At 31.3% G+C, this 10,799-nt stretch overlaps 1 protein-coding gene across 1 annotated transcript in view; it reads right to left on the bottom strand.

Moving 5' to 3' along the window:
* The window catches only part of LOC111371132, a 3,415-nt gene extending 2,271 nt beyond the window's left edge, over positions 1-1,144 (bottom strand). Inside the window, exons 1-4 of the mRNA XM_022993040.1 lie at positions 921-1,144; positions 749-836; positions 200-672; positions 3-122 (exon numbers count right to left, since the gene is read on the bottom strand). Coding sequence (XP_022848808.1) covers positions 3-122; positions 200-672; positions 749-836; positions 921-926 — 687 coding nt within the window. The 5' untranslated portion in view covers positions 927-1,144. The remainder of the gene's footprint in view (positions 1-2; positions 123-199; positions 673-748; positions 837-920) is intronic.
* Between the last annotated feature and the right edge of the window lie 9,655 nt (positions 1,145-10,799).

Genomic DNA, 10,799 nt, shown 5'->3' with positions numbered 1-10,799 from the left:
GAGGAAGCAGTAGTGGAGCAACTCTCTAAATCCCATCTGAAACTGATCTTAGGGGATTCTTTGCTTAGTTGATCATCATCTGGTTCAGCTTTTAAAGCTGCTCGATTTCGAAACTGCAAGACCTAAAACCATGAAGGACTTTTTTTAGCACACAGTATTAAATATAACTGGACGATACAGTACACAAAACTTTACGTACCTTTCTCCCAATGTACTTTCCCCCCTTCTCAGACTTGGCTGCAGCTGCCCATTTCAGCAGTTCCTTCATCTTAGAAACGGTTTTATTCTTATCGCCCTTCGATTTTTCTTTCTTTTTGACATTAGAGTATTCGTTCATGTTATTTGTAGTCGACGCCTTTGCTGTATCAGTAATTGGCAAAACCTTATTGCCTACATGAGAACCAGAATCTGTTTTGTGAGTAATTCCTAGCCCTCTTGCAAAGTCTTCTTTTTTCATCTTCATTGGATGCCTTGAATGCTGCTGCCTTCTCCTAAAACTCCCCAACCTTTTCAAATTCAAGAAGTGATAGAAACAAGCCTTTGCAATGTCCTTTTTGCGAAATATATAGAACAGATTCAAGTTATTGCAGTTCAATTTGCTTTTTTCTACTCTTTTTCGATGTCTTTTCCTAGCCGTGAACACGACTACATCTCTTGACTGAACTTTCTGGTCTGCAAAACGAACAAACTACAAACTTAGTATTCGTACAAAGAAGCTAAAATCTTGTTCAATATACCCTCGTCTTACCATGACGAACACCTTGTTTCTTGGTGGTGTGACTAGAATTGGGCTCTCTTGGATGTTCATCTGCTATCTTGAAAAGCCATTGAAGGATCTGTTATGTACAAATGAGAAAGATTGATTCATATCAAATCTTGAAGTGAATATTTTGATGGCAAAATTACAAATCATAGCTGACCTGCATGTTAGGGTCGATAATATATTTATTGGGTCAAAATGGACAGCAAATCAGTGGATCATCTTTCTGTGCTGTCTGTATTACTAAAGATTCTTCCTGTTTTTTGGCTATTTTTCTTGCAGTTTTAGGCCTATTTGCAGTACAGATGAAGACAATATTTTGAGGAAATTTGAGGACAACTAGGATGTGAATATAAGATTGTGATTCTCAGAGTAACATGGTTTATTATATAAGCTGATCATATGATCTGTATTAAGTAGATTTTAAGCTTTAATTAAGCATTTAATTGGGTGATGAATTTTGATTAGAGGACATTGGCGTTTTGCCTTGTTGGCACTTAATTTTACCATACAAGTGTAGGGCTGTCTGAATTTTTAAGTGGTCCTTACTCCTTTGTACATTGGCCAATTTTGGCTTTTCCAAGATTTGGTGCTTTTATTCCAAATTGTTGGAGTACAGTCTAGTGGTTAAGAAGATGAAGTCATGGCTTACACTTAGCTCAATGGTAAATTAAGTTGATAATTGATAGTAATTTGTTGCTCTCAAATGATCGCTCGATTGAGGATTTGATTAAGTCTATGTTTGTTTCCTCATTTTTTAAAAACTCGTTATTTCAAAACTCTTTTTCAATCATGCATTCTTCCACAAAATAATTTTACACGAAAATCCAAATTTTTTTCTTTTTTATTAACCATACATTTTCTAAAAAAATAACTATTCCACAATACATTTTCTTACAAAAATGGGACTCAGACAAAGACTAAAAACAGTGAACCTTGAAAGAGTGTACAATAATTTGGAAAATTAAATAGACAATTTATACCTGTGGTAGATTAGCTTTCAATTTACCCTACATTATATTGGTCAAATTAATATCAAAGATTTGACTTTTGGTCAGTTAGCAGAATTTTGGATAAAATTTGTTAGAAGTCTTTTTTGGCGAACATTTATTAAAGGATTTGGAATATTGGTGCTAAGATTAGAAGGTTTTGGAATTGACTGCAAATTTACGAAAGGTTTGGGGACCTCTATTTCAAAATTTCCTTGAAGATATGGATAGCTTTCAATTTACCCTACATTATATTGGTCAAATTAATATCAAAGATTTGACTTTTGGTCAGTTAGCAGAATTTTGGATAAAATTTGTTAGAAGTCTTTTTTGGCGAACATTTATTAAAGGATTTGGAATATTGGTGCTAAGATTAGAAGGTTTTGGAATTGACTGCAAATTTACGAAAGGTTTGGGGACCTCTATTTCAAAATTTCCTTGAAGATATGGAACGAATTTTCAACGAAAAATTGGGATTTTATGCTTAAAAAAAAAAAAAAAATACCCATTAAAAGATGAATAAAAATAAATCAATCTTAACATAAAATATGCAGACTTTCTATTATTTGCTTTAGAAATTAAAACAGAAGAAAATTCAAAATATGTATAGATTGCAATTTCTTATAGACCTCGCAAAAAGCTAGTTAAAAATGTATCATCTTGCCCCTCGGGGTAGAGTCCAGTGGTGCAAAGGATATGAGTGAGATTATCTCACGTCTTGCTGGCAGTCGTAGTGTGGTGATTCAATTCCTGAGACATGGAATTTGACTCCTTGTAAGCACAGAGTACAAACCGCTCTTGTTTCCTGACCTGTTGGAGCACATCCCGCGATTTATCTCCCTCACAAAGCTCTAGGGACGGGACGGTGGGGGCCCTCAAAGTTGGGGTTCAACCTTTTTTTTTTTTTTTTAAATGTATCATCCTTCCATCAACTCATACAAAAGATGATCTCATAGTTCCCTAACATGTACAACTCTAAAAATTGTTTCTAAAATTTTGAGTTATTCTTCTTTCTGTAAAAAGGAAAAAATGAATCGACTAATTAATCTAACTTTTAGTGAATCTTACGAAATATACAAAAAATAAAAATTAGAAAATTATGAGTTTCATGAAATACATAAATAAAAAATAAATTTAAAATGAACTTTAGTTACAATTTAAACTCCACCAAACATGCTCTAATTTTCTGTCCACTAACAAAATTGAGGCCCTTTTTTGTGACTTCTTGGAGCCTGAAGCACCCTGCGACCTTTTTTTGAATATGACGTATGTATTATACCCAACATACTCTGCCTACATCACATCATATAATGTGTGGTTGTTATTTGTTGTGCATGTGCTAAAGAAGATACTTGAACACAAGGGATTCTCTATGTATCAATGTTCATTAACCTATGATTGAAATCCATAAACTTTTTGAGTTTACCTTTTTTTTAAACCCAAAAATTTTTTGTTTTTTTTTTCCCCCCCCCCCCCCCCCCCCCCTCTTTCTTTCTTTCTTATTTATTTATTTTTATTTTTTTATTAATATGTATTCCTTTTCATATGAATGCGACGACGCTTGAAATCTTATTCAAGAAGTATAGGAAAATCCAGCAAAGTAGTACATTAAAAGCAACGAGCTATTAACTTTGACAAGCAATAATACATAGGAAAAGCTAGCAAAGTAGTACATTAAAAGCAACGAGCTATTAACTTTAACAAGCAATAATGTATGAAAATAGTACTTGTTGTAGAAGAGGTATGTTGTTCATCTTGGATGAGACGGGTTGGTTTCTTTTGTACCAATTTATACTCGTGTACTCATTTGTGCTTTAAGATTGCCTTTTAGAAAACTGCATAAAGCCCTTACACAATGAAGGAACAGACATTACTTTGTAGAATACATAAATATAAAATACAACTTTGAGGGAAGAACAAGACATGACTTCTTTGACACGACTATAAATACGTTGCTTTGTCCAATTTGAATACCAAGAGCTTAAGAACGTCAAATGAAATGTGTTCAAGATAAGAAAGAGATAAGTGATAAAATTTGTCAGCTGCCCTATTCAATAGAACATACTAAGGAAAATGTGTATATACACATTCATAATCGATGCACATAGAATTTGAGTACCAAAGACATGCTTAAAATGTTATATTTAAATTTATTATTATTATTTTTTTTTAAAAGAAGAAAAAAATATGATATAATTGATCGGTGTGTAAGCACGCATTACATCCTCAAATTCATGTACTGCAGAGTACAAGGCAAAGATTTTTGTTTGTGTCCAAGCTTCTCCAACCTTTCATTATTAGTTTTTAACACAGTGAGATGACGTGGCACGTTTCCTACCATCTAGAGACATGTCGCTGACGTGGCATAATGGAGGCTCTAATTTGATTTGAAAGGAACAAATAAATTGTTGTACCCTTGAGAAGGTACAACCACAAGAAGTCCTCATCAGATCCATAAAAGAGTCCTGCAAGGTTGTTATATTCACATTATATATGGATACTAGTCTTTGTCACGTGCATTGTACAAATTTTGTTTCTATTGTGTTTTCATTAGCTTACGAATTGTATATTTCTCTATTGAAGATTAAAATTGCCACTTTTGTAACTATAGAATTATGCTAGATTAATCCTTATTTCTTTCTCTGAAATTTCCTTACCATATAAAAAGGGGAACGTGGAAACACTATTGAAGTGAACAGTGTTTTGTTAAATTTTGTCTTATTGTATCATTTTTTTTAAGTTGGGAAGCAAAAACGACATCGTTAGTCATTGCTTAATATATATTTTATTATACAGTAAAAAAGATGCAATCTAAATTTACTGCAACGCACAACGTTCCATACATCCCATCAAGTCTCATCTGTTCACTCCGTGCTCAACCACTCTTATATAAATTATAGGAAAAAATTGCTTCAAGTTATTTAAAAGTAAAAAAAAAAAAAAACTTATAATTATAAAGGCTACTTATATTATAAGTAAAAAAAATATTAACTTGAAGCTTTAAGTATATTTCTAAAATATAAAGAGTTACTTCTAAATAAAAAATTTGCTTCAAGTTATTAAAAAAAAAAAAAAAAAAAAACTCTCCGTGCACGGAGACTTCTCATGGTCTCCATGCATGGAGACTTTTTTTTCGTGATTTTTTATTTTTTTATATTATAGATAAAAAAAATTTTCAATTTAAAATTCTTTTTAATTTTTTTTCTCTTCATAATAAAACTTAATTTTTCAATTTTAACTAAATAATATTTATTTAATTTTCGTAACTTTCTTTTATTTTGTTTTTATTATATTTGTTTGAAAATTTCTTTTTTCTTCATATTATAAATGTTTTTTTTATTTAAAATTCTTTTTTATTCTTTTCGTTTAAAACGCAATTTTTTCAATTTTAATTAAATAATATTTATTTTACTTTGAATCATTTCAATTTATTTTAAAAAATTTATAATAACTTTTTTTATTTCTTTTTATTTTTACCTGTAATTTTTTTTGTTTAAATTGTTAAATCATTCAATTTCTTATCTTTATCAGTTGGATTGGATGATGTAAAGCAGTGTGTGAAAATGAAGAAATACTACAGTGGAGGTGATATTGCACGGAGTCTCTTTTAGGAATATGAATATTTCAAATTCGTCACTGACCATATTGATCTTCATCTCTCTCCGCCACTAATTTTAACAAATAGTTATATGTAAAATCAAATATCATACAACGTAATGTAAAATACGAAAAAAAATTACTCAAAGTAAATATCTCAAATGATTCATAGCCATACGGCCCATGCCAGAAAATTCAAATAACATATATTGCAATTTCTATCTTACGAATATACATAACATATATTATAATCAAATAGCAGATAGATTATGACTCTCAAAAGCTAGATAAAACACAATTTTTTTTTCCAATTTCAAGTGTAAATTTCCAATTTTAGCCAAGATAACGCTCATTGAATATTTTGAATTTTGATTTGATTGGATATTCCTCTCGTATTGACCTTTAAAAAAAATTATTAGTAATTTTAAATCACCATGTCCAACATTTTTTTGACGTCACTATCCATGTAACTTAGAAGTGCTTGCAAAAACGAGTGATGTTAGGTTCACCATTTTCTCAAATTCATTTCAGATCATATAAAATTTTAGGAATAAGAATTAAGGATCCAAACCATGCATAATAGGGGCAAAGAATTAATGATCCAAACTACGCACAATAGGGGATGACCTGTGATTGTTCTTGCATTACCATGAATTAACTTCTCTAAATAAATTTCGTCGAAGAATTTTATTGCACATTTAATTCAAGATGAGTATAAAATTTTGCTACAACATTGATACTATTGGTAAGGTGGTAAACCTTTCGAAGTACGTAAGGAACAATGTTATCATATAAATATACTGTGAAAATATTTATAAATTAACATGAACATTCATATTGGTGCTGGTGCTAAAATTAAATTATTGTTCTGACTTCATAGTTCCAACATCATGCATCAGTATTGACAATTTTTGCATAATATAAATTCTACACATTCCACACTAATAATAACATAATAAATACAATACTCGTACAACGCATGAGACAGAGACTAGTCTTATAAAAATTAGTTAAGTATTGTAACACTTGTAATTTCAGCTCAGGACTGCTTAAAAGAAATCATTACTTCTTCCTTTGAAATTTCTTATAAAAAATTGGCTAAAAGCATTTCAGCACTTGCAACATCAACTCAGACTGCTTATTTCTTTCTTGGAATTTGGACTTGTTTAAGAGCAATTTTACTTTCTTCTAAAATTCCTTGTGGGACTTACAAAACTTACAATCTCAGCTCGAATTGCTAGAGAGCAATCCTTATTGCTTCATCCGGAATTCTTTATGGGAATTTGGACTTTCATAAGAGCATTTATTACTTTTAAATAGAATTTCTTATGGTAATTGGATGGAAGGTCGTAACACTTAAAACCTCAATTTGAAATACTTAAGGAGATGTGACATGCATTGAATTGACGTAAAATAACTAACATTAGATCATGTCTATATATAATTTACTTATCATTTTTTCATGAAAAACAAATGTTTAGCTATCGTGGAAAATTACAAATTTTTATGTAATGCCTTTCAAGGATTCTTTCAATTGACATGTCGATTTTTTTATATTATTTGATAGGATTACTTGTTTCCACCACAAATTCGTAAATTAGTATACTTTGTCGACCAACTTTTTGGTACAATGAAAAATTTATGCCAAGGATATTTTTGTAACTTTATAAATCGATGCTATCTTTTTAACTTACAATTATTAAAAAAAAAAAAAAAAAAGCAACACGCTCGCACTCCTTCTACCCAGATTTTTGACAAAGAATCTCATTTTTTAATATACTAGTCGCTATCATGTGAGTTGCACGAATTTTTTATTTATCGTATTTTTATTAATGTATGAATTTTAATTTTTTAGAAAGTTTTTGAAGGAATATCTAAAAATATTTCCATGATATAAGAAAATAATTTCAAATTATTTTTACAATTGCATAGCAGTATGTTATCTAGAAAAATATGCTTGTATATTTCATGTTTGAATAAGAAATATACAAACTATTAGTGTTGGTATGATTGAATTGAATGTGAAGATTATATTTCTAAATTTTGTGTAATTCAATATTGTAAAATTGAAAAAAAAAATATGTGCATGGTGCGGAGACAATTCAACCAAGTGCGGAGTAAAAATAAAAAATAAAAAAAGGTGCGGAGAGAAAAAAAATTTTGGCATGTTGCGTGTGTGGAAAAATATTTGTCAATCAGGATAAAAAAAACTCTTCACAAAATATAAAAAATAAGCTAATAAAATTACAATAATTTTTTTTTTTTACACAAATAACATAAAAAATTCATTTTTATCTTCAAGAAAAAACACATTTAAAAATTAGCAATTTCATAACATTTTTTTAATTCTCGAAAATAGAATTATAAAAAATGAAACAATATTGAATTAAACATTTAACACTCAAGAAATTCAATATTAAATAAATTTTATATATTTATAACAAATTATAAATCAGCTTATCGTAATTGCAGGCAGCTTACCATATATGTTGTTTACCGTATTTGCAGGCTACCGTATTTGCATCTATCGCATTTGCAAACAACTTATCATATTTGTAGCTTACCAGGTCACCGTATTTGCAGCTTACCGTATTTGCTATCTACCATATTTATAACTTACTGTATTTGCTGCCTATAGGAGTATTTCCTGTACGAGCCTTAAAGTCTTACATGAGCCCAGGCTAAGTTAGTATAAATAAGATGTTGTACCCCTATTTTTCACTATTGAAAAAAAAATCTCTACTTCACTCTCGTGGACGTAGGCACACCGCTGAACCACGTAAATTATTGTGTTGATTTTCTTTTTCATTTCTTTAATATTGCGCATAAAATTCAACAATATAAAATAAATATTAAATATATATCAAGCTGGGTGGTATGGCATTATCAATATCACCTTCTTTGAAATTGTCATCTATAGATTTTTTTAAAAAATCATTACTATTTAGTCTATATATATATATATAGGTGTGGAGTGTTATCCAAAAAAATTAAAATTGGTGTGAAGCTGTGCGGCGGGGACTCCCCTCAAGACTTTGCAAGGATTTCCCGCACCAATTTCGTGCGGGGACTATAATTTCATCAGTTCCTATGTTGCTTCGTCCAATTCCCATGATTCTTTCGGCACTTTGAGAAGTGTAAAAGGATTTGGTGGAGGATCAACAGGCAATGTGCCTTCTAGAACTTGTATTACCTCACCCATTGACAACCTCATTCGTTCATCAACTTGAAGACACCAAAATGCAATGCGTAATGAGTGCTCCAACTCTTTCGAATTTACCCCACCTTCGATTTGTGCTTAAGATATCGTCTCAGCATGACCCTCTACCCATTTTGCATATGCCCATTCACAAACTTCAGAATTTTGGTATCCGCTGATCAATACAAGCAACAAATTGCCAAAGTCTCTCACATCGGTATCTGCCAATCGCCCAACTTCAGAAAACTCAGATAGAATCGTCCAGAGTCCAAATTCCGTCACCTTGGCTTCCAAGTTATCTTCCAAAACAACATTTTCACATTTTAAATTGCCAAGGCACACAAAGTCTCTGCACCCAGTGTGCAGGTAAGAAATGGCCCTTGCAACTTCTAAGGAAATTTTCATTCTGTTTCCCCGCACCAATGTGCAGAGTCCCGCAATACTTGAAGACCGAGATCCTCACAGCGTGCCGCACGCTCTCCCGCACCGTGCGAAGAGTGCGGAGAGTTCTGTGAAGTGTTCTCTCCAACTCTCGGCACTGTGCGGAGAGATGGCTCCACGCTATGCGGAGAGTGTGGAGATCTGGCTCGGCACAGTGCGGAGTTTTTTTTTTCTAGTTTATATATATTAAAAAAATAACGGATAAAACAACCAATTGCAATAAATTTTAAATTCAACAATCCAATTGGAAGAAATAGCTTTCCACACATTTGCTTAAATCAAAATAAGTTTGCTTCTCTTAAAGTAAGTTGCAAGTAACTCATGATAAAGCTGCTGAAAATAGTTATGACATTCAAAGAAGACTTATTATATAGAATTCATCATTTAAAAGAAAACATGCATACACTGAACACAAACAGAAACTCTTAAAGACTACCGGAGATTAGAAAATGACCTGAGAAAAGCTTTCTAAACAGAAGTACCTATGTCACCAGTCAAATATGCTTCATGTTTGAGAACTTGCTGATGAAGATATGTAGCACAAAATTTGGCAACCACCTTACCTGTGAAATTCAGTGCATTGATAAGAGAACAATAACGCACTGACCAGACAACAAAGAAATTGGGTAGCAAAACTTGATTTACAGCAAAACATTATTTCAATTCAAACTAATTATAATCTTTAATGGATTTGTATTATGACTTGTGAGTACAAGATCTCATGACATAGATTATGGTATACAAATGCCTACAGTCAACACTTCATCTTTCTTTTGCCTAGTCATATCTTTTGAATCATAGGTATATGCTAAGGAATGCCGATTTGTATTCAAAATATTCGTGCTATGGTAAATGGAATGCACCCTAATTTAGTATGCAATATAACAGCAGCAGAAGTAAAAAAAACTTACCCCCATGACCATCATAAACACCAAAGAATGAGGTGGAAGCATCCAAATCAGTAAGCGCTGCATGCTTGAGAAAAAACAATAAGACCATAGGTTATTCATGGTAGTGAATAATGCATCTTATTATTACAAAATTACAAAATTTGCATTATAAATTTATACAACTGTCTTTCCTTATTTTCTTTCTTGTAATACTACACTCGCAAGCTCCCTCTCTCGAGCAGCCTAGCTGTCCATGCACTTTATTAAGAAAATGTCTACGTTGATCAAATTACCAAATTGAAATTACAAATTGCCTACATCGATCTCTCGCAACCTCTAGTAACATTGTTCAAATTACCAAATTGAAATTATTTATTAATAAAATAGGCTCTGATTTTTGTGTGAAAAAGGGATTGCTTGTAGTCTTTGATTTTTGTGTGAAAAATGGAGAAACAGAAGATTGTAGGTAGGAGAAAGAAAAATGGAAACGATGGTTGCGTGTTGAAATTATGAAAGAATGGGATTCAACACTATTGTAGATATTACATCTCCAGAGATTAGAAAAGGCATGGGCATAACGTATGAAAATGAAGAATGGAAAAGTTAAACAAAAAAAAATAAAAATGACGCCATTTTTTCTCTTGTGCAGTAACTTGTGATTGGTTTACTATTCCTTCTACAGTAGCAACTACGTCCCCTTTTTAATAGAAGTTAGAAATCATTTAATATTTTAGATTTATTTTGTTAAATTTTTGAAAAATAAAAATACAAAATTAGTCTCCACCCCTCCCCAAACCCTACAATAAATGGAGAAAATGAACATCGATAGAGACATATAGAAACAATTAGGGGAACGAATAGTAAATAAATGAGACGTTGTCGTTTTATTATTCACGTAATGAATGACCAAAAAAAAAAAAAAA

Source organism: Olea europaea, chromosome 22, assembly GCF_002742605.1.
Source record: "Olea europaea var. sylvestris chromosome 22, O_europaea_v1, whole genome shotgun sequence".
In the NCBI taxonomy this organism is placed as follows: Eukaryota; Viridiplantae; Streptophyta; class Magnoliopsida; order Lamiales; family Oleaceae; genus Olea; species Olea europaea.
Note: the sequence above shows the minus strand (reverse complement) of the source record. Positions and strands in the feature narration are given on the sequence as shown.